Source organism: Oxyura jamaicensis, chromosome 20, assembly GCF_011077185.1.
Source record: "Oxyura jamaicensis isolate SHBP4307 breed ruddy duck chromosome 20, BPBGC_Ojam_1.0, whole genome shotgun sequence".
Classification (NCBI taxonomy): domain Eukaryota; kingdom Metazoa; phylum Chordata; class Aves; order Anseriformes; family Anatidae; genus Oxyura; species Oxyura jamaicensis.
The window spans coordinates 4,619,240-4,642,433 of NC_048912.1; the positions used below are offsets into that span (position 1 = coordinate 4,619,240).

Genomic DNA, 23,194 nt, shown 5'->3' on the forward strand with positions numbered 1-23,194 from the left:
GCTAAGTTGGCATGTGGGTTTTGAGAGTAAATCCTAGAGCACGGGAAGGAAAATCAAGTCCTCTAGTTGGAAAATGGGAGATACATAGTTTCTTCAATATTCTGCTATTTAGTTATGGTAACAAGGGGATACTCTTCACCTTTTTCCCCACTGCAAGCATAGATCTTGTAGAGAAAGGGGCTTAGCAGCTTTTGCTGATTCATGACAGCAATATCCTGGCTGGGGTTGCCCTTCGTACAAGAAGACTTGATTGTCCATAGCCTTGCACAGTCCTTAAGCCATAGCACCAAACTATCTGGGTAACGAGACACAGATTAAAAACATGTAAGTCCTGTCTAAACTTTCATTCCAGCATTGCCAACAGCTGAAGGTGAAATGATTCTTAGTTTAATGCTTCTGACACTTGCTTGTGGTTTTTGCCTTGGCCTTATTCTGTTGAGGATGTGCTCAGCGCTAGTCATGACTCATGACTGGCAATGAAGTACGCTCAGAGAGAAGCTGCGTGTCGGGCTGTTGGAAGTGCTGCTGATATCATGCTTCCGCCCCATCTTTGTGTTTCCGATAATGTGTCTTGCTGGAGCAGCGCCACGGAGCCCACCTCTGTAGTTTGAACACAGCAGGGTGTCTTCTCCGTCCTGCCCTCCCACTAAAGGCCAGGTGAACACCTTCTGTTGGCTCAGTTTGCTCTCACCCTTAAGAGATCCCAGCTCCTGTTGTCACTGGCATCTCTTTACGAAGAATCGTATCTACATGTTATCAGATGAATGGGAGAACATTTCTGATAAGAATATAAAGACAAAGTCCTTCAGATAAGATTCTCTTGAATTATGGGGCCCCTCTGCAAGTAGCTTATTCTTTAAGATGTTCAGCCACAGTTCTCACTTGATACAAACTGAAAGTCCTTGTGCATCAGAGTAGCGGCAGATGTCAGCTGAAGGACACGCTGTGTTGCAGGCAGTTCGTGTGCCAGGACAACGGGCCAAGTCTGTAATTGTGAATGAAGCTCCTGTGTGACTGTGATCCTTCTGTCTGTTCACAAATTGTGTGCTGATGCTGTTGCATTTTGCTGAATGTGCTTGCCTGGAGGCATTGTTTAAGGAATAGCTTTATGTGCCTGAATCCCAACTTGTTGGTTGTTTGCAAGCAGCTTGACTTGGTTAATTTTTAGTTTTTGGGTAACTGCTTAACAGCTGAATAAATGAATGCTCACTCCAAGTGCTTGCAAGCAGCAGCTCGGAGCCAACATGAATGAGCAGCCTCAAGCACTGCTCTGAGTCCTGACAGCAGTCCTCAACTACACCAGGAGGGGTAAGAGCAGAGTCACCTCCTGGAAAGGAGAGAAGAAAATAGTTGGTTTCAGTAAAATATATATATATACATATTGTAGGGTACCATTTTTAAAATTTGTTAAGGTTCCTGCTGCAGCCCACCACTTCTGTGGCCCTTACTGGCCTCTGGGTGCCCCAGGCAAGATCATGGCTGGGGGTCAGCACCGACAACCATGGAGGGTCTGAACTGGCTCAAAGCAGCAGTTCTGTTCCTATGACTGCTTATGCAGTTGCCAGGAAGCTTCTCTTTATGGAAATACCATTTCTTAGAGCAAAAAGACATGTTAAAGAAAAGCAGTGGTACAGCACGTGTGTGACCATCACATTACCTCTATGTCCATCCTTGTCTTGCTCACCAAATATTTGACCTTGCTACCTTGGCTGGGTCCCATCTTCCTCACAGCCACTGAGATCTGTGTCTGGCTGACGCCGCTCTGATTGCTTTGCTCATCCCCTGGCCTCAGGAGCCGTGTCTGTTTAAAAGCTACCTGTGCTGGTCTTTCTCCTCTTCCTGGAACAGTGGCACATCTTATTTCTCAGTAGCTCTCTGATGTGTTGAGGCATTAGCCCTGGTTCGCGCTTGGTGCCCGCTCAGCTGTGATCCAGAAGCACGTAGTGCTCTTGTAGTTCTTTTCCTGCTTGTTGAGGCTGGAAGGATGCTCCCTGAAAAGGGAACGGATGGCAGCACCCGCATTGTTTCAGCCACTGCACACCCAAAACACTTGAAGCTGTCACGTGCAGATCTCTATCCTGCAGTTCTGTCGGTCCCGTAACCACTGTCTTCCTCTTTGATAGCGATCTCGGGAGTGCAACGAGCTAAATGCAAGATCTGATCGGAAGGGGCTGTGAATTCCCAGTCGGGGAGGATCTGAGGCTTTAAAGACAATTAGCTTTTATACCTCCATGGATGGCACGTGGCTCAGGACCAGCATGGGGCTGGGAGGGCAGCATTTCAGTGTTGATTTAAGCCTTTCCGTGAGGCACAAGATTTTTTTTGCAGTGATATTGTTATTTTAGCAAGCCTCTCGAGTGACTGCTACCCTGTGATCAATATTAGCGTGACTTCATCCCCTCAGGCCGGCCGATCAGTGTCTGCATCAGGGAGTTTTAGCAGAAGCAGTGCATCCGTTTCCAAGCAGAGATGAATAATAAACTGAAGAATGAAATGGTGCTGGACCTGGTGAGCATGGGGGCTCTTCCAGGCTATGGTGCCTCCTCCCCGGGGTTTTGTTTCAGGTGAGCTCATGGCACAAGCCGGTTGGCTGGGTGACATGAGCTGGGCTCTGTCTTGGTTAGCAAAGACTACAAAGAGCAAATGCATGGCTTATTTATGCAGCCCAGATCCCGGTGTGATGGGATGCCACACAAAAGCTAAGCTGACGGTAATTAGAACAGATCCCCGCTCAGTGACCCAGAGAAAAGTGAGCACTCTGGAAGATAATCATGAGTGAGAAAGGCAACACAAAGCAGAAATAGTGATGGTTACAATTTGAATGAGAAAATGAGCTCCTAAAGCAAACTAGCTCCTGGAAATCCCATTAATGCTGACAAATATCCAGCTCCAGGATTCTGGAAGCATCACAGTGAACATCTGCTCAGGTAAATAGAGGACAAATCCAGTTTCTGTTTGAAGACGTTGCCGGCTCCTCTGGTGGAGGTGAGTCTGTTAATACCAGCTGCCTGTTAAAATTGCTCGCTATCATCGCAGTGCTAACAATTATAATGTTCTCCGTGGTTGGGGATTAGTGAACACCTGGCTCCCCCAGCATCGCCGGCAGTGCAGCACGATAACCGTGCCTGCGACAGCAGCGCTGAGGATAGCCCCCGGTCGTGGCGTTAAGGATGATAGATTACCAAAGAGCTGTTATGGTTTTGAGCCCTCTAAAATGGGCGAGGTTCCAGTAAATTCATGTCTGAATGCTGCTGTCACATGTTTGCTGCTCAATCCAGTGATTTCTGGTCAGGTTTTAAATCTGAATGAATTTCACTTCTCTGATGTTTCTTGAAATGCTTTTGGACTCGTTTGTTTGTTTTTAATGAGGAGGCCCTGCTCATGAGGTGCAAAAAGATCTCAGAGACCCTTTCTGAAGATGGCTCTGATTGCACTCGCCTGAATGGAGGAACTGACTCAACATCTCCATTTTGTAGGCATCCGGCACAAATAATTTATAGCCATAAAAATAGCCCTGAGAAGGAGCCCTGCGCATCCAGGAGAGCTGGGGGGGTCGGGCTGACTTTGGGCTTGGCAGTCCCGGTGACTCTGAGGTCTGCTCGTGGGCTCTGACTTCTGTGAGGATAACTGGAGCTGCGTGGGAGGTCCCGGTGATACACCTCAGCATGAGCTATAAAGGGTGAAGGTTGGCCCTTTCATGGCTGAAAATAGTGCCAGCTTGGTCTGAGTTGCCTCCTAGCCAGAAAACGAAGCTGTGGAGCGAGTGAAGAGACATTGCTGGGCAGCGGCCGGGCAGAAGGTTGCAGGCCGCTCCCTGTGCGCGGGGCTGGCAGGCCCCGGGGGCTGAGCCCGGTGCTCTTCCAGGGTTTGGGTTGTGTGCGAGGTTCATGAGTGAAGGAAAATGGTGTCGTGCTGTTTTTTTTGTTTTTTTTTTTTTACCCCAAATGGTTACAATTGCCATGGGGTTGGGGGAACCTTTCGGTCAGAGGAAGGTTTCAAGCCATGAAATGGCTTGAAATAGCAACCCAGTGGCTGAAGCAGGCTGGATGTGGTCACTGTGAGCTGAAGCCAGGCCAGGACGGGGACATGGCACCAAAAGCAACATCATCGGTTTGAAAAGGACCAGAGTAGAAAGACATTTGAGTGGCTCTGGGATGCAGCCGTTGGGAAGTGAGGACAGGTGTTGTTGGTGGCCAGGGGGTTTGTTGGTGGCCTTTTGACAGAGATAAAGCAGATGATGCGGGCACGTCACCCCTGATCTTTATGGGGTGACAGCAGCTCTGCACTGCATCCCAGCTCACGCTGGGCAAAGTTGTGCATCTTGTAGAGCATCTCCAGACCTGTTGAGCCAGGTCCCTGCAGGCTGTGGTGGCCATCCCCAGGGGCCCCAGCATCCCTTCATGGTTGCATCCCATGGGCTTCCTTGGAGAGCTCCAGGACAGCCTGGTTTGGCCACCTTGGCCAGGAGCAGCAACCCAACAGTGGGTCATGGGGCTGACCTAACCAGGATGGGTGTACGCTGTTAGTGGGTGAGAGCTCCTGCCTGGACTGGGACTCCAGGATTTCTCCTTTGGCTCTACCAGCTCCCCAGAGGCAGTGGGTGCAGGGGGGCAACTCTACAGGATGAGAGAGCTGGAAGAGAGCCTACTTCTTTTCTAAGATTTTATTGTTAGTAGGATTTATTTTTTTAAGTGCACAAAATGTTTGAGAAGCACCAGAGCTGGGATAGGACCCAGCGCACATGGCAAACAAAACATCTCAGCGAGTCCCTTGTCTCCAGGCTGGCTGACAGCCCTCTGTTCTGGTCATTTTTGGTGTCATCAATCACTGGTACCTAGACAGAAGCCTTGCGGTGCCCTGCCTGCACCGCGGAGCTCATCGAGTGACCTATTAGTGCTTCCAGTTAATTCTGGTGACATATTTATAGCACAGAGATCTACAGCACCGATTTCCTACAGGACGCATCATGGTTTGACATCGGATTAAGTTATAGAGTACCCTTTCCTGGCTGGATCAATGGGTAGAGTCAAACAGAGCCTTGTCGACATGCAGATGAGGAGGATTAGATTTAAATCAGCAAATGTCACTAATGGCTGTTTTTTCCAGCCAAGGGAAGAATAGGCAGGCAAAAATTTCCATCATTAATAATTGAAGTTTATAGAGGGGAAAAAATGAACGTATCATATAGCGCTCCTGAAGATAACAGGGCCCCGCTTTTGCTGATAATTCTGTCTGGGAGAGGAGCGCTAAAAAAATTACCGTGATTATGACTGGGTTTCTGTATCTGTTATGAATTTTCTACAGTCGGGGAATATGTTAACAAATGCCCTTTTGTACAAGAGCTGAAAATTCTATTGGTAGCCCAAAAACATCCCCAGAAAAATACGGACAAAGTAGTTGGAAATGAGAGTGGGTACAGTTTGCCAAAATGAGGAGAAAAGTAAATTCTGGTATGGACTTTGTAAAGCAGGGTGACTGGGATGGGTCGGGTGGCCTGGTGCCCAGCGTGATGGGTGTCGGGTGCCAGAGGGCACCGTGAGAGAGCTTTGGTGCTCTGAGAGGCTGGCCTCGCCCAGGGCTTAGTGAAAGATCTATGGAAACAATTGCAAAAGAGCTTTTAAATGTATTTGCAATGGAATAAAAGATCCAAAAACTATGTTTCTGCATGCCTGAGAAAGTTATCTGTACTTTTTACACTTTCAGCAAAGGGTGCCAGTGGTAACACCGGGTTTATGTTTGTAAGCCATCCCTGCTAGGCTCGCTGGCAGGGGTCCACTTTCCCATCGCATGCCCATGAAACGTTTCGGTCGCTCTTCATCGCTGCTGCACTTTATGCTGCTGATAATTTCTCCAGACTTCAGAGCACTAGAGGTCGTGGTGCTCTGCAGCGAAGTTCTGTGCTTCGCACTCACGCTCACTCAGCACACGAGAGCCTTAATCCCAGCAAGTATTCAAGTAACGACAGGTCATGTAAATCGAGCAGGAAATAATACGTGAAAAGAAGTGAGCATGAATTTCTAATTAACTAAATTTGCAACTGGTACATAGAAGTTAAAGGGCATGTGATTTATCACCTGTCAGTAAAAATATTGGTAATAGCTCTTGCTTTCGGTGCCGTGGTGTGTGCGCAGCTCCGCTGCGGAGCTAAAGGGCACCTGATTTATCGCCTGACACCGACCACACTGGTTAGAGCCATCGTGGCCTGGGGTGGCAGAGAGGCTGCGTTCCCATTTTCACCAAAAAGCCATTTGCTGCCTTGCTCCTCCAGCAGAGATGTGTGCAAGATGTTATTTCAACAAATCTACAATTTTCCTTTATTTAAGAGCTGATTTTCCCCAGTTGAAAGGGAGGTCAGGAGCCAGAACAGCAACTGGTCTGGATGGGGCAGGATGAGGTGATGAGCCTGGTGACTCCTCAAGGGGGGGTGGAAGCTCTTCTCTTTGTGTCTGTCCCAGGGCTGTGTGTCTGCAGTTGGCCAAAATTGCCATACTGGCCTCCCATTTCATATTCACTGTTCGTAGCCTTTGTCTAAGCATTTGATTCGTAATGGTATTTAGGCACTAATAGGGCTCAGTGGTAGTTAATCAGATCTGCAAATTGTTGTGGATGCATGGTTGACTTAAATCTACTGTTTTTTTGTGCCTGAAAGTTTAAGTGGGAAAGCTGAGAGCAGGCTGGAGGCTTTTTTTTCTAGTTGTCTTCCCTGGATATTGGGAACTGCAGTTGTGCTTGTTGACCTCAGCGGAGCTTAGACTTTCAGTATTTATGAAAACTGGGTCCTTTTTACTGCTAGCACAAAAACAAACAACCTCCCACAAGCCATGTATTGTAGTGTAGGTAAAACCAACCTGCTGGGTAGAAATGTCACCAGAAAATTGGAATTAATTGGTTTCGATGCAGAAATTTCAGTGCAGCTTTGACATGACCAAACGAACCCAGGTGTCTCCATGTGTCAGATGCTGGTTTCCAAAGGGCCCATGTAGAAATCCACAGGAGCCAAGTGCTCGTTGCACAGGGGCAGATTGGCCAAACTGTCAATAGATACTTGCACATGTCACCACCTCCTGTTTTTGTGCCTGTGTTTTCCTCTTTTGTGACCCGGCAGACCCAAGGACAGTTTTGAGTTGTGTATACTTTCCTTGAGCCATAGATGCTTTCTGAGAAACGGCAGCTAAAAGTGGAGCAAATGAGTTCCTGCTCTCTGGGGAGCCCAGGCTGCCACGGAGCTCCTGTCTGCCATGGAGCTGCGCTGCTGGAGAGCTCTGGGTGCAAAGCGGTTCCTCCTCGCTCCTCGTGACCTCCAGCCGTCACAGGACCCTTTGGTAGCCCATCGCCTTCCTGGGGCCGGTGAGAACTGCCACAACTTCTCCATCAGAACTGGTGATGGGTGCTGTAAAAGCTCAGTCTGAGAGGGGTGTGAGAAGCAATGCTAACACCCTTCATATGCTTTGGGCCCACCAGAACGCAAGCCCATTGTGTTCGGGTTGTTTTTTTTAGCTTTACAAGTTAAGATAGCGGGGGGGTTATGTTTGATGTGATGGGTTTTGGAGTGTACAGGGTAAAACGCTAAGAACTTTTCTAGAAATGTTTTTGCATGTTGCTGTTGGTTGCATCAACAAGAGAATCAGTAAGAAAGCTCTATGGACCACAAAAACCTCATTACATAATGTCTGGAAACACAAGTCATACATGAATTCAAGTAAGAGGTGCAGTAAATTGTGAGACTCTTGAGGATGGAGAAAACTGACTTTTAAGTGTGTGTTCATTACCAAGCTTGAAAAATCTCCAAACCCAATGCCGAGTAGAAATCGGTGCTGACTGGAAGGGTTGGTTGCTGAAGCCGATGCTTTCAGCTAAATCAGTTCCTGGATGAGGCCTTCAAAAAGCCCTCAGAGAAGGAGCAGAGTCTTAAGGCGGTGGGAAACCCAAGGGTGTTCTTCACCTTGCTGCTCCCCCTTTAATGAAATTAAAGCCCTGAAATGTCCCACAAAGGGCAGGGAGTGAAGCCCTACCTGCTGGTCTCCTGCTTCCTCTCCAGGCTCTCTGCTGTTATTTCTGCTTTTCATCTGATTATTAGGTTTGGTTCTCCTGCTCCCCAGGACCCAATGCATGTGTCAGGTACAGTTGCTCCAGGTTTTTCTGAAGTTTTTTGTCTTCCTCCTCCTGTTTCCCTATGTTCCTCTCCTGAATGTTTTGCGAATCTGGGCAATTATCAGTGCTTAGACTTTCTTCTAGCAAGGAAAACACTCCATAAGCTTAAACTTTTCTAAATAAAAGCAAGCATCTTGTGAGGCCTTTCACGTGGTCAGGGTCTCAGAGGGGATACAGGAATGAAAAATGGGCAAGGCAATAGGATTGTGCTTCTGCCTCCGCTGAAGGGTGGGAGGAATAAAGGTAATGTGCTTCTTTGACAGGGACTGCTTTGTGTACCTGTGTAATCTGTTGATGGGAAAATTAAATCACTTACTTCTCCATCGTCTGTGCCATTGATCTTGGAGTCATTAGTGGAAGAACAAGCCATCACAGTGACATGTCCCCCGCCTCGCACAGCCGTCAGAGGAGAACGTGCATCAGCAGATGCTTTTATTCGCATGAGTCAAGTATGGGTTATGCTTGTCCAAAGGCTGTGTTAATTACAGGGGGTGGGGGAAGAAAGAGAGGAGCTGTGGAAGACTCTTCAAAACTGTGTTTAATCTTCACGACAGCTGATTTCTCCCAGGTTTCTGGTGGGTGTCTCCCGTGCAGCAGGGGCTGCTCCACCAGGATGTGTGGCTGGCTCCAGCCAGGCACTGGGAGGAGTGGATGGAAGTGGGCTGAGGGGAGACTGTGTGCTCTTCTGCATACACGTGTGTGTGTGCGCACCTATATATTTATGTGTATGTGTAAAAAGTGTGAGTATGGGTGTGTGCCTGTGTGTACGTATGTATAACTTCAACATTTTTGCTCTGGGCAGCTTTCCTTACTGGGTTTTCTGATGGTAGAAACAATGTATTTCTGCTTTAGAGATGCAGATAAAAAGGAAAATTTGAGAAAGTCCAGTGCAAAATTTAAGCAGTTATTTATTTAAACATTTGCTCTATAACCACAATTTGAAACAGCTTTATGTTTTTAGGTAGAAGCAATTATTTTTTTGTCCCATCAGCCAGCTGTGTATGTATCTCCCAACATCCCTTCTGAGCACAGCTGTGAGGTAGGATTGCAGCCCTGGTCTGTACTCGCCTCTGCACAGGTCCATCCCCCTGCACCTCTCTTGGTGCAGAGATTCCTGTGGATTTTGGCTGGGGCCACCGCAAAAGCCATGGGTGCCTCAGCAGTGGGGGCAGGCTCAGGGAGGTTTGCTTTCCCCCTCTGCTTTGAGAATCAATGCCACTAGGCAAAGCCTAAGTTAAAAGCAAGATGTGATGCTGGGTGATAGACTGCTAGTTGAGAGGGGCATGGGTTCTGGGGAAAGGGTCCCAGCCTTGCCAGCCATGGTGGCAAGAGGCCAGGCCACCGCAGGCACCGTGCCAGCGCCACTTGCCCAGGGTTGACACCAGCTCCCAACTCTCAGCTTCGAGAGGGGAGCTGCAGTGCTGCTGGAGCTGTTTTTTAAACCCTCCTCCCATTTAGCCCAGCAGGGAGCGGTCCCTGAGAACCCCCAGTCTGCTTTTCACCCATGGGTGCTTTGGGGCTGAGGGCACCACAAGCCCCGGCTTGTGGGATTTTTCAAGCTCAGCCCAGGGGGTGATGCCTACAGAGGGGAACAGATAAAAGGAAGGTGGATGTTGGAAGCTGAAGGCACAATAGCACAGCACATGGTATTCAGGATTGGATCTTCCACCCACTTTTCTGTGTTTTATTGTTTTTAATCTCTAAGCTGCATGGACAGATGCAGTACCAAAAAGCATGGGCTCGCACGCACGTTGCGAGTTGCCCCTGCTCTTACACTGGTAAAAAGAGTGCTCTTACACTCTTTTCCCTGGGTTATGATTTATGCAAATGGAATGTGTTGGGTGCCCAAAACTCAGCCCCATGGTCAGGGCTTTGCCATGGGAAGCGGGGCTGGGAGCTGTGAACACAGAGCTCGGCCAGGAGGGGTAAAGAGAAGGGCAGGTGAAAGGAACAACAGCACTTCTACGCTTACTGTAACTCCGGTTCGCTTTCCTATTTCATTAATTATTGTTTTGTCATGTTAGGAGCCTGGGGAGGAAATATTAATCACAGGTTTGGCTGAGTGCTATTTCAGTAAGTAAATTAATTGCAGGCGGGAAGCTCGTTTGCGTGGATATTTGGCTCTGTCCTGCTGCCAGCGGGGAGCTGCCGCACGCCCCAGATATCAGGGCTGGGGGGGGGGCTCCGGGGTGGCTTTGCCCAGAGCCACGGATGGGGTCTTGGCTAAGATGCCTTTTCAGGATCCCCCGTTTCTTCATGACTGAAGGCAATGTGCACAGGGAGGATGGGGACGGTCCCCATGCCCCCTCCAGGCCCCCTATTCCCCATTGCAAAGCTCCTTTGGCCCCGTGCTCGCTTGCAGGAGCCTGTGCAGGAGGAGCGGGACAGCAGGCAGGGAAGAGCAGGGGCCTGTTGCTCCTGTCCTCTCCTGTTGCTCCTGCCCCGTCCACTGATCCTCTTGCCCCCAGACCTGCCCTGATCTCTGGTCCCGCAGCCCTTCCCGTGCCTGGGGCTGCAGCAAGGCCCTTTCCTTCCACACCCCATCAGCGCTGGGGAACTTCCAATGGGACATTTGCATCTTTTTTTTTTTTTTAAATCAAAGCCAGCATTTCTTTCTCAAGGGAGAGAGCCCCGAGGTAGTTTGGATTAATGGCACACAGCACGCTCTCCCTCCAGGATTATTCCCTCCCTGCCTTAAAAGCGGGTGAGGAGCTGCGAGGCTGCACGTGGATCAGACCAGTTACATCTCAGCCGCTAACAGCAACCCCCCAGGTGTTTATTTTGGGAGAGGGCTTTGCATCCTCTCTCACTTCTGGAGCCTGTGCCCCCCAGCCAAAAATAAATACCATCTAACTGTTCCTGCTCTGGGTTATTTCTGGCAGCATCGCCAAGTAACTGAATTTCAGAGGGCTGCGTGTGTGTGTGTATAAAACAGTAGATCTCAGCAAGATAATCAATTATATGCAAGAGGAAACCAAAACTTTTTTCCATTGGTTTTATCAGATATTGTGGTCAGTGAAGGCAATTCAAAGCAACTCGGAACCCTATTACATTCATTCTTGCTATAATCACTCCATCTCTGTTTACCATATTCAGTTAAAGTGGCTTGTTTGCTACATCCGCTCTGCTGCCAAAATAACCTCATTTACTCTTGCAAACGGCTTCTGTTGCTGCTGCTGTAGTGTTCCTGCATTGCAAATATATTCTTGGCCGCAGTGCTGAGGTTTGGATATATTGTTCTTTGAATCCTGCCGTGGAGTTGATTGGTTGGCATTTTCATTCACTTTCAAATAGCATTTGAATGACAGGGTTTTTTTGGAAACATGGGCTTCGCTTTCACCTGCTGCAGAGCTGAGCAGCCTCCTGGCGTGGGGCTGCTTCGTTCGTGTGCTGCTGTTGTTTTTCTTTTTTTGTGGTTGCTGTTGTTTTTGTTGTTTTGCAGGTTTCATCTTCAAACAGAAAAGTCTGTTAAAAAAAATGTTCAAGTAACTGCTTAATGGAAATTTGGGCCCAAAGCTGGTAGGAACCTGCTAAAACTGTGGCGCTGTGTATGCAAAGGAAGGTTTTGCCTGGGTGCTGTGCAAGCATTGTTGAGCAGCCCTGGGCTTCGTGGAGCTGTTGTTCAGCTCCTTTCCTCCTGCCCCTTGGTTGTGCTTTTGCCGCGTGCATGGAGCCCTGCTGTGATGTCCCGGTTTTGTGCACGTTGTTGGGGTGGAGCTGAAGGAGATCTCATGGAGCATGGGGGGGAAGAAAACCTGTCCAAAATGGTCAAAATCTCTGGGTCAGTTGGTTATTTTTCCTGCTATCCTGTCTTTGCTATAGCTTAGCTCTTCTTCCTCATCCTGGCGGGTTGCGTGAGCCTGGCCAAACATCGCCCAGTGCTGGATGCCTCCGAGGAGGGAGCAGCAGCTGAGGACTGTGGTCACTTAAGTTCAGCACCAGGGGAGTGTGGAGCTCTGTCCCATCCCATCCCACCAGCTGGGACGGCGGTGGGGCAGCTGCTGTGCAGGGGGTCTTGGCAAGCAGTTTGGGCACCCCTTTTGGTGGAGAGCGTTTCTGCTGCTAGTTACTCCACCGGTGGTGGATGATGCTCTGAAAGCCAAAGAATCGTGCGATGCGCCCAGCTTTTCTGGCCAGCTTTCATGTGCTGTTGGTGCAGCCACCGTCGCTGTGTTGTGATCACAAAACCCAAAATGACAAGTGGCAGCTCCGTGCTCCCCGTACCGCACACCTGGGGCAGGCGAGCAGCCAGGATGCTGGGATTTCGTGTCTCCTTGTTGGGCATTCACTGCTCTATGTCCTTCTGCATCCTCTTTCTTTCCTTCCTTCCTTCTCTGCAGTGAGCGGCCTTTGGCCATGAACGCTGATGGTGATGCTCAACAAGCTGGAGGGGGAAGACCCCAACCAAGCCAGGTTACAAGGTCCGAGGAGCTTGGGGATGGGTTGTCACAGTGTCCCTGTGCTGGAGCCAGCTCAGTGCAGAATCCTCACCAGGGGTTATATGGGCTCCCTGGTCCGGGGGAGCTTTCAGCCGAGGCGCAGCGTCGCTGGGTGCGCAGGAAGAGCTTTGTCTCCTTGAAGTGCAGGAAATGGCTGTGGAGACAAAGCCCCCAGAACAACCTGAACCAAAGGCATGTTTCTTATGCTGCTTGGCTCAAACGGGAGTCAGTGCCTCAAAATGTCTTGAAAACACTGTGTTTTTTGTATTTTTTGGGGGGTGGAGGATTGAGATTGATTGGTATAAATCTAAAGCACGAGGTGAATTTGTCCCCTTTTGTTTTCCTATAAGTATTACCTTCTGCTTTGAGATCTGTATCTATTTTTTAGCCTGTTGTGAAATTCTGTTTTCAGTGATCAAAACCTTGATTTGTTTCACTATGAATCGTGTCTCCAACTCAGCCCCAAGTGGAAGCTGTGTCTGCATTACACAACTTGTTATTTGACGGCACGAAACCAAAATTGCAGGACAGCAGTGTGTCTGCAGAGGGTTTCACCTTTCAGTAGGAGCATCGCGAGGCTTCTAAGCGGCTCTGCTGTGGAGGAGCCTGCTTGTCCCCATTTCACATCAGGGGAAGCCGATGTCCTCTAAATGAGCCTATTTGGGGCAAGATGGGAGCAGCTGCTCCCCAGGCAAGCTGCCCTTCCTGGCCACAAGCCCCCGCAGGGCAGGAGCATCCTGCATCAGGTGCCCTCTGCTGCCCCAGGGCCTCCGTTTTCCATTTTCCTCCCCTTGTTTCCCCATCTCTCGTCTCTAAGAAGGGGTGCGCAGAGCTGAATTCAGTACCTGGAGCAAGCTCGGGCTGACAGTTTGGATAACAACATTACAGTGTTTTCTCTGTTATTTTCTGGCCTGTTATTTTTGCACTCTATCATTTTGCTATTGCCGTGCTTTCAGGAGAGGTTTGCTCGGGGTGGTTGATGTGATAGTTGGTCTTATTGCTTAATGTTCAGTTAATTCAAAACCTGCTGAAGTCTAGAAGGATTTCAAACAGCTCCTTCCTGCGTGCATTTGTCATCTTGGGGTTTCTCCTGCTCTGATGCTGCCTTCTGCTTGGTTAGGTGGCTCTGCGATTCCCAAGGCTTCCTCCTTTGTAATTAACCTAAATAATGTTCTTTTCATCTGCAAACTTTGTTTCCCTATGCACCCTAGTTTCCAGGTCATTAATAAAGATATTAAGCAACAGGAGCCCTGGTTAAATGCTTGTGTTGGTGTGTTGTTAATTATTCCTGCCTTGAAAAATGAGTGGCTTGCTTAGTCTTGGAAGGCTCTTTGGCTCTCCTCAGCAGCAGGTCAGTGTACAGCATAAACCCCATGTAGGTTAAACCAAAGCACAGCTCCTTATGGGAACTCTTCGCACGGCTGAAATCAGTGTTATGTTCATTTAAGTTTGAGTCAGTTCCTCGTAGAATAACCACATTTGTATGAAAATTGGAATTCGATTTAGAGCATCCGTGCCGATGTAAGCTGGCTCACCCTCACGTAGCTGCAGACTGAACGAAGCAGGGCTCGCCTTCACCGGGGGCAGCCGGGCTGACCTCCCCGTGTGGCTGGATGCGTTGTCCCCCATTCTTTAGCTGTCACTTGAGATCATCCACGAGTCATGCAGACGGAGACATTACCTTGCTTGGTGCCTGTTGCTGACCCAGGGGTTCCAGCGCACCTGGCTGCACTTCTGCATCGCTCTGCTTCCAGCCCTGCTGCTCCCCTGCTCCTGGCACAGCTGTCGCAGCACGAGCTCCCTTCTGCAGGCTGAGGTTGTGCTTTGTGGGGTTCTGAGCAGGGCTCAGCTCTGGGATGTGCCTTGCAGCGGAGATGCTGCAGTTGGTGCTTTGACTCATAGCTCGAGTGCTCGGAGAGGGAAAGTTAAAAATGATCTCTGTGGCATGCGTTAGGGGTAGCGTGTGATGAAGCTGGTGAAATGCTTCCCTAAGTCTTGTCCTGATGGGATGTTCGGGGTGGGTGGTGGGAATTCAGCACCCTGGGGCTGTGCAGGGCTGCCCCTTCCTGTTGCTCACAGTGCTGGGACGGCAGAAACCCTCCAGGAGGAAGTGAGCCAAGCTTCTGGGTCCAGGGGGAAACAATTAAATGCACTTGGGTGTCATGTGGGGCTGGGGGAGGTCGGTGGGCAGCGTGTCCCTGGCTGCTCTGAGACCCAAGAGATGGATGGAGGGAAGAGATGCTGCTGAGCAAAGGGCTGGTTTCCGCACTGCCTGCAGTCAGTGTTTCCACGACGGATGAACCTCCAGCCCCGTCGGGCATCAAAGGTAAATGCGACTTGCACATGAAGTGCTTGCTTGGGGTTGTCTGCGTCAGCACTCGCAGCGTCCTTCTGATCTGACCAGGCTGTGTGTTGTTTCCACTGTGACTTGCGAAGATTTATACATGCATTTTAGGAAAAACAACAACACTTTTTCAAGAAATAGAAACTATGAGCTTTCTGCTGTTTGGGAGATTCATTATGTTTTTTCTAAAGGAACCAAACTTGTTTTGCTTTTCAGTGAGCACGCAAGTGTCCGGTCCCGCTCACCGACTAGAGGAGGTGATTAATTCATCTGTTTTTGTAGTCAACAGTGTAACACGGCCTGGCTATACATAACTGCCCTGCAGCCTCGCCAGGGCTACATTATGAGGCACAATGGAGCCTATAATTAGGAGGTGGAGAAGGTGCTGTACATGCAGCTTTAGAGAATTGCAGAGGAACTGAGGGAAACAAGAGATTATAGCCAGGCAGCACAAATTAAGTGCTTTCACCTCTCCAGGATGCTTAAATCTTTGTAATACAAACTGAAAGAAAATCTTGGTCGGTGTGGTGGAGTTTAACCCATGAAGTCTGTGGCTGTTGTAGTGCTTGGCACTGGCACAATTCCTGCTGCTCCCTGCGCATCCAGAGCAAGGAGGCTTCTTTCTCTTGAAAGCTGTGAAAAATTTGCAAGTGGAAAAAATACATCTCTTATAGAGATGCAGCTAAAATATAACCACTGGAGGGCCTGACGCCTTGGCATGACTTCCAGAATTGGGATGCAGAGTGTTCAGTGGAAATCACTCTCTCTCAATAAATAGTTTTAGAGAAAGCATGAGAGAATAACATAGTTAGTAGGCAAATGTAATTTTTAGGTGTCTCACTTAGTCAGTAGGGTCCCAGTCTCTAGAAACACCTGTTTGAAGAGGATCTGGGGAAGCCTCCAAGCTAAACGTTTGAGCATCATCTCATTAACACCCTGGGTCTGGAGGTGAAATGTCATGATCCATTCCTTCAGCTCATCCTTCCCTGCTGCAGAAGAAGCACAGCACCTCTGGGGAAGCCTGCAGGGTGGTACCCACCATCTTTTACCTTGGTGGGCATCCCAAGGAGCTGGCAAGCAGCAGGAGTAGGTGCAGCTCTGCTGGTCATTGCCATTGGCATGGGTCTACCTTTGCAGTCAAATGCTTGTGGGGTGGCATGTGCAGTAGCACCATACTCCTGCACTGCTGCATGAGGAACAAAAAAAATGCCTTTCCAACATCCTCTACCTGTGCCTTGACCAACTTCTTTTGAAAGGCCCTGCTTTGTGGTCACATATATGGATCGCTGCTCTTGTTTGCTCTTTGCTTGGTGGGTCCAGCCTTCCTAGGCTGGATCTGCCTTTGGGGCTGCATTCCCAATCCTGTGGCTCAGAAAAGATTGCAGCCAAGGATGAATGAGATGTTGCTTGTGCTTCGTGCAGTTTGCCTGGCTGTGCTGGTTTTGACCAGCAGTTAGGATTAGGTCTCAAAAATGAGAGCAGGAGCTGGTTCCAGAGGGGATCATCCCTTGGTGCACTCCTGGTGCACAGCTGGGGTGCGGTGGCGCTGTGAAGCTACCAGCGATGGGACAGCAACCGCTGCTCTGCCCAGCTGGTGCGAACGGGGCAGACTGGGAGGCATGCGTTGGGGCTGCGTACCCAGCTCCTGCCACCCTTAACCACACCTGGCCTTGCAGCCTCCCTTTGCAGGGGCAGGATCCATTCCGGGGCTGGGTGTGTGCTTTTCTGGAGGGAAACCACTTGTGGGTTACTGCACAGTACCCCTCCAGCGTGCCTGGAGGAAATGCATCCTGACAGGGTGGGATGCTGGCCAGGATTTTGCCCTTGGGGTCACCTTGGTCCTTCAGATGCCATTTGCTCCCCTGCAGGAGGCAGAGGACCCAGCACAGGAAGAGGCCCATGCACATGGAGAGCAGTGCTCCATAATACCTCCCCCAGTCCTTCCTTTAACAGCCAGTGCCCAGACTCCTTGGGTTCCCCACCACATGGCAAAGCCATCTGGGGGGAATTTCTGTACAGAGAAGGGGCAGCGCAGCCATAAATCCTGCAGGATTTGAGGGTGAAGGCTGTGTGAGGAGAGGCAAAGGTGGGAGCTCAGCTCATCAAGGCAGCTTTTACATTTTCCCTTTGTCAGCATGAGTTAATGTTGAACAGGGCAAATGTTCCCCTGCCAAAAGGATCCTAGCAAGACTTTTTATTTGTGAATATATGAATAGCAGGTTTGTAAATATTGCATCTGAACTTATGAATGATCTGACACTGACTGGCTGAAATGAACTCTCTAATTTTATTTTGTTAGATTTAGTAGGTCAGCCAAGTCAAAATAACCTCGAAAACCTTTCTAGGTCAAACTATTGCTTGAAAAGTTGTCTTTTTCGAGGGCTAAGCCATCAGATTTTGTGCTTACTCTGGCACATTTTCCTTCTGACAGTGCAACATGAGCCTTTGGGACACAGAAAATTTGTCATCTCCTAAACTGAGAAGAGAGGGAGAAATGTGACGAAGGTGGTTACCAATTTCTTAGTGTAACTGGACCTTTTCTGGCCATCTCTCTTCTCCTGGGATAGTATATTGGAAGCCCCACAGGCAGGATTTTAGGCTACAAGATGATCATGCAATCAGCATTGCGCTTTGCTGTTTCCAGTTAAAACCTGACAGAAACTCCTGGATTCAGCAGCAACCATCGCCTCCAACCTACCTTTGGAGCCCTAACTCTTAATTGTCATGAAAATATTTACCAAAAGGAACTTTTTCATCCCTTAAAGAGGCTCAGAGAAGGCTGGCTGATGGGTTTTGCACTCAGTGACCATGCCTGCTGTAGATGGGATGGGGCAGAGACTTGTTCTGCTAACCCGGGCACTGTGGTCAGGGACCAGGTGAGGGTGGGAGGTCCAAGGCTTGGAGGACTGAGGACCCTGATGCTGTCATCCTGCACCTCTTGCTGCTGCAGTCTGAGTGCACGCAGGTTTCGTGCTGCTCAAAGGAAGCCTGTAGTTCTAATAAAAGCTCCGCTGTTTGTGTGGGTTACTTCTTATTTCAGAAAATAAGAAACCGTGGCTCCAAGAAGAAATGAGAAGGGCCACCCTCCACCCTCAGTGTAGTTTTGGATGGAGTGAAACGCATTTGTCCTGTGGTGCTCGTGGCTGTGCTACTGGGTGTGACTGCATGAGGACCTAGAGTTGGTGTGGGTTGGGGAGCAGTGGTCAGGCAGACAACGCAGAGATGCTCCCTGAGATGGCGGCATCCGCAGTCCCCAGGCAGAAGCCTCACTTCCCCTGGCCAAAGGCGAGCAGCACCTCTGTCTGCAGATTGCACATCGTGGTGGTTTTGATATCCAGAAAACCCAGAGGGAAACAACCCCAGGCATCAGGATGTGCTGGGGGACACCCAGCTGGGCAGCAGCCCTACAGGAAAGGACCTGGAAGTCGTGGTGGACACCGAGTTGAACATGTTGGCCTAAGAAAACTAGCGTTGTTCTTGACTGCATTAGGAAAAGCACTGTGAGCAAGCTGTGAGGAGCAATCCTTCCCCTCCTCTCAGCACCTGGGGTCATGTGCCCAGTTCTGGGCCCCCCAGTATGAGGGAGACCTGGACATAACAGAGAGTCCTGAAGATAATGAAGGAACTGGAGCATCTCTCCTGCGAGGAGAGGCTGAGAGAGCTGGCACTTCTTGGCCTAGAAAAGAGGAGGCTCAGCGGGATGTCATCAATGTCCGTAACTGCCTGTAGGGAGAGCACAGGGGTAGAGCTGGCTCCGTTCAGTGGTGCCAGGGCCAGGCCCAGAGGCAGTGGGCATCAAGTGGAGGCCAGGAGGTTTCCTCTGAGCACCAGAAGTGCTGCTGGGCTGTGTTGGTGCTTCAGCCCTGGCACAGGCCACCCCAAGAGGTGGTGGAGTCCCATCCTAGGAGACCTCCAGCAGCCCCTGGATGTGGGGCTGGGCCCCCTGCTCGGGGTGGCCCTGCTGAAGCACGGCTTGGACCGGGTGCACCCAGAGGTCCCTTCCCACTCAGCCATCCTGTGGTCCTGTGAAGGGTGACCATGCCCCCATCCCAAACTGTGCCCCCATCCCAAACCATGCCCCCACTCATGGTGCCCTTCAGCTGTGTGGTGCCCACCAAGCGTGGGGAGGCCCCCAGTGGGCAGGAGCCAGCGCAGGGACCCGCGATGCTCCCCAGAGCAGCTCAGCCCCAGCTCCACAGGTTGGGGCTGTTGGTTCGGCCGAGCCCTGACCCGCTTGAAGTAGCTTTTGCCATCCCCAAGCAAGTGTGCGATCGGCGGCTGCGGTGCCTTCCGAACAATTACAGCACACAGCAGTCCAAATGAAAATGTTTGTTGAAAACAACATGTGCATAATTAAGGCTTAATGAGCCCTTGTCTGTTTGGAATCTGCAATTAGATTTATAATAGAAAATACTAGCAAATGCCAAATAGCTTTAAAAGAAGCTGAGATAAAAGATAATTTTGCTGCAAATCTATAGTAATACTGTAATTTAATGAGCTGGAAGTGGTGCAGAGAAAGACTGTAAAAGCTTTGGACAAGTTTGTATTGTGCATGTTTATCTTATCTGCCCATTCCCCTATCTATAAAGCTGTCAGTCTAGCTTTTAAGTGCTTGGAAAAAGGCAGGACTTTGCTAAAATCAGGAAGACTCCCTTTGTTTATTTTTTATTTAAGCCTTTAATTAGTTGGGTAAAGCTGTTTTTTCTTTTCCTCATCAACATGCTTTAAACTTCTTGTTAGGGCTAATAATAGTAGTAGTAATAATAATAATAGTAATAATAAAAGTAATGATAATAACTCCAGTCAATTATTTACAGTGAGGCAGGGGCATAATAATAGAGGTGCCTCTTTCTCATTAGTGTCATTGATTTTCATGAGTTTTCAACTATCTTTTTAAACATAGGCAATTGTCAGTGCTCAGGTGTACATTTTAACAAGTAAATGTGGATTACCTTCCTGTCCTAATAAAGAGGTTACATGGCAGTAAAATTCTCAGGAAAAAATAATATGATGAACAGAGAGGTCTCCAAATCCAGAGAAGAACTGAAATTAGGAATGCGTGGGAGGGAGATGTGTGGATTTTTTATTTTTAATAACCAGGAATCGAGGCTGGGAACTCAGTGGCAGCAGCCTGGGAATGCAGTGCAGCAGCACTATCCGACAGACAAACCTCAGCACTTCGCCACGTAGGATGTGCGAGGATGTGGTAACGCCGTGTGTGGAGTTACCGTTCAGCCGTGAGCTTATTGCCCATGCAAAACATAGCTGAGCTTGTGTGAACCCAAGCTTTTGCATTTCTTGAGTCTCCGGTGTGCGAAGTCAGGTGCCCGTGCTGCATCTGTGGCTTCTGACCTTCAGCCCCTGCACAGGTTCGTGCTGGCTCCTGCCACGTTTTGGCCGGCAGCTTTTTGTCTCCTGCCCACCTGTGTGTACGCATTCACAGACCTGCTCCCACCTTGCTGAAACTGCCTCGCTGCGTGAAACTGCCTCTTCGCCTGGTTTTACCGTTCTCACATCTTGCAAGGCCACGCTGGGACCTAGCGAGCCTGCTCCTCGCCCCAAGCTCCCCATGAAATTGCTCTTCCTGGAGAGGTCAGGATTTTAAGGCTTTGGGAGTGTTTTCCCCCACGTGGCTTGCTTGGAGAACATTGTGTGGTTTGCTGCTTCCATCTGCTTGGCCCCACAGAGGGGGGAGGTCCTTTGGTGGTGGAAATCCTACATTACTCCTTCGCTTCCACCACCGGAGAACCTGGTGTGGCCAGTGGGTGGCAGTGGGGTCCCCTGGGTCCCTGCTTCGGTGCACCCCAAGGCACTGGAAGGGCTTGGAAGGAGGGTTCATTGTTTAAGCGTTAATTGTAATTTTCAGTTAAAGATGACACCATCAGCATAACCTCAAGGAGGCCTGGTGTGCTGGAGGTGGTGGCAGAGCCAGATCTGAAATCTGGCCACCTTTGAGCCTGTGAGAGAGTTGCATCGGGAGAGAGAGGAGGTCTGAATAAACCTTGGAAGCAAGCTGGACCTGTGACATGGAAGGTGTTTGCTGTGCAATTCTTTATTCCTTGTTTATGTTGGACCTTCCAGGCTCTTGCTAGGATTTAGATCTGGTTAGATGATGTACGACACTTACAAAAGATGCACATGGAGTCTATGGTTTCAATAAGGAAGGACCAAATAAAAGAGGGGAAAACATGGAGAGCTGCATTGCTGTGTGAGAAGTGAGTGGTGCAGGCACTCCTAGGCCTCCAGGACGCCCTTCAGAAATTAAATTCCCATCATCCTTGATTGCTTTGTTTTAGTCTTTAAAGGAAATTGCACTTTTCATAATTATTTTTTTAAACATGAACATATTCAAGCTTCTAAGCTGCAGTTGTGAAATGGACTGTATTTTGTCAGCCCATTTTTTGCAAGTCATAATATGCACTGCTGCAAGAGTTATTTGCATACTGTTGAGCACAGAACCACCGAAAGCAGGTTGTCACCAGTGCCAAATATTTGTGTGTTGGAAACTCCTCTCTAAATGACTGGTGCGGAGGCTCTGTGATTTCTTTCCCTCCTGACTGGTTGGGTTTGCATAACGCTCCCCATTCTCACAAAAATTGCCTTGGACATCGATTCTTCATCTCCCTTGTGCTCGGCAGCTGGAGAAAACACCATGATCTTGAGTGCTGGGGGACAGGTATGAGATTTTGACGTTAGCAGGTCAGAAACTTCAACTAATGGAAGTGCTAAGCACGGGCTGTGCTTGCAGCGGATGGTGTGTGTGTGCTGGGCTGGGTTCCTGAATGGTCTGCAGGTGGGCAGGAGGTAGCTGCTTTGCTAAGGGAACAGCGGCTTTCGAAATAATTAAACTTGTGAAGGGCAGTTTAGTAGTAGCACTTGTGATTTTGTGAGTTACTGGAGTTTGTTAGGAGATATTTGGAGGGCAGGAGCATGACATGCACAGCTGTCTGCAAGGCAGCATCAGGAGCATGATTCCTGCTCCTTAACAATTAGCAGCTTTTCACAATCTTTGCATCTCTCCGCTGACAACTAACTTCCTCTCTGCAACATGTGCTTATGTATCGATTGATTTTCCTTGCAGTTGAGAAAAAAAAAGAAATAGACGTGCCCAAACCTGCCATGCAGGGCAGAATGTCAGAGCTGTGTCACCGCAGTGCCAGCGTTCAGGGCTGCTCCAGCTGCCCGCTGCCCCAGCCGTGGGGGAGCTGTTTCCAGCACGTTCCCCAACATGCATTCAGCCCCAGGCATCGCTGCCTGGAATCGTAAATCCTCCTTTGAATAAGATGGACAAAGTTTCAGGCTGAAGGTCGCTTTTTTCCCAGCTGCTCCTTGGCTTCCTTCGGTATTTTGGGGCACGCAGCCCCTCCCGGTGCCACCTCTGGTTGCAGCCGGAGCTGTTGTTTCCCTGCCAAAACCTGCAGCTCCACAAGAGACTTCCACAGCGGAGCCGCACTGGCTGCTGCTTCTGAAGCAGACAGGTAGAAGCTCTATTTTTATCTCAGCCCCGAGGTTTTATCTTGCAAAAAAACAATGTTTCTAGATGCCTTTGACACTCACGCAGTTCCTTGCACAGAGCCTCCGTGGCTTCTTTTAGATCTTTGTACGTTTTCTGCCTCTCTCTGTTTCCTGTGAATTGCAAGTGTTAGCAGTGAGGCAGGCGGTGCAGTTAAGTCTCATTATCACTTACTGTATTTGTTTCAGACTGTCTACATAGCAGCCCATTGCCAGGAAACGTGCTGCATTCATTTACCTTCTTCCCTCCCCAGCAATGCACATGGCAGAGGCATTCACAACGCTTTCTGGTGCCCTCAGTTCTCAGGATTATTCAGCTGCTAAGGGAGAAGGAGCAGCTTAGTAAGGGCCATGGATTTTTTTTTGCTGATAAACTCCTCCAGCACCTGTGTAAGCGTGATAAACAATGCAGGATGTGCTTGTTGTTTGGTTTTGAAAAGGATGTGATGTACACGCTGGAGACTTGCAGCTCCATCGATTGTATCTTGCAAAATAAACGGCGCTGAGCATAGTCAGTGATGGGCTGGGGTGGTCCTGAGTTAAAGCAGGGGTGTGCTGGGAGAGGTGGGCATCAGGGGGTGCTCCCCACTGCCACAGTAAATGCTTTCTTTATTTCTAAGTTTTGAGAGAAACTGAGAGGGGTTTGATCTGGCTACACAGAAACTGCAGCTGTAGCGAGCTCTCTGCTCTAAGGAGGAGGAGGAGGAGGAAGAGGAGGAGGAGAAGGGCATCCCGTACACCTGGCACA

The 23,194-nt window shown here is 49.4% G+C and overlaps 1 protein-coding gene across 4 annotated transcripts in view; it reads left to right on the plus strand.

Annotated features, from left to right (window-relative positions):
* Window positions 1–23,194, plus strand: part of TOX2 (TOX high mobility group box family member 2) — a 139,299-nt gene that overhangs the window by 29,749 nt on the left and 86,356 nt on the right. The window contains exon 1 of one of the 4 annotated variants that reach the window (XM_035344009.1): window positions 21,572–21,610. The exons of the other annotated variants lie outside the window; for them this stretch is intronic. Within the exon in view, the coding sequence (XP_035199900.1) occupies window positions 21,587–21,610 (24 nt within the window). The 5' untranslated portion in view covers window positions 21,572–21,586. Of the gene's footprint in view, window positions 1–21,571; window positions 21,611–23,194 lie in introns of those variants that run through there. 4 annotated transcript variants of the gene reach the window in all.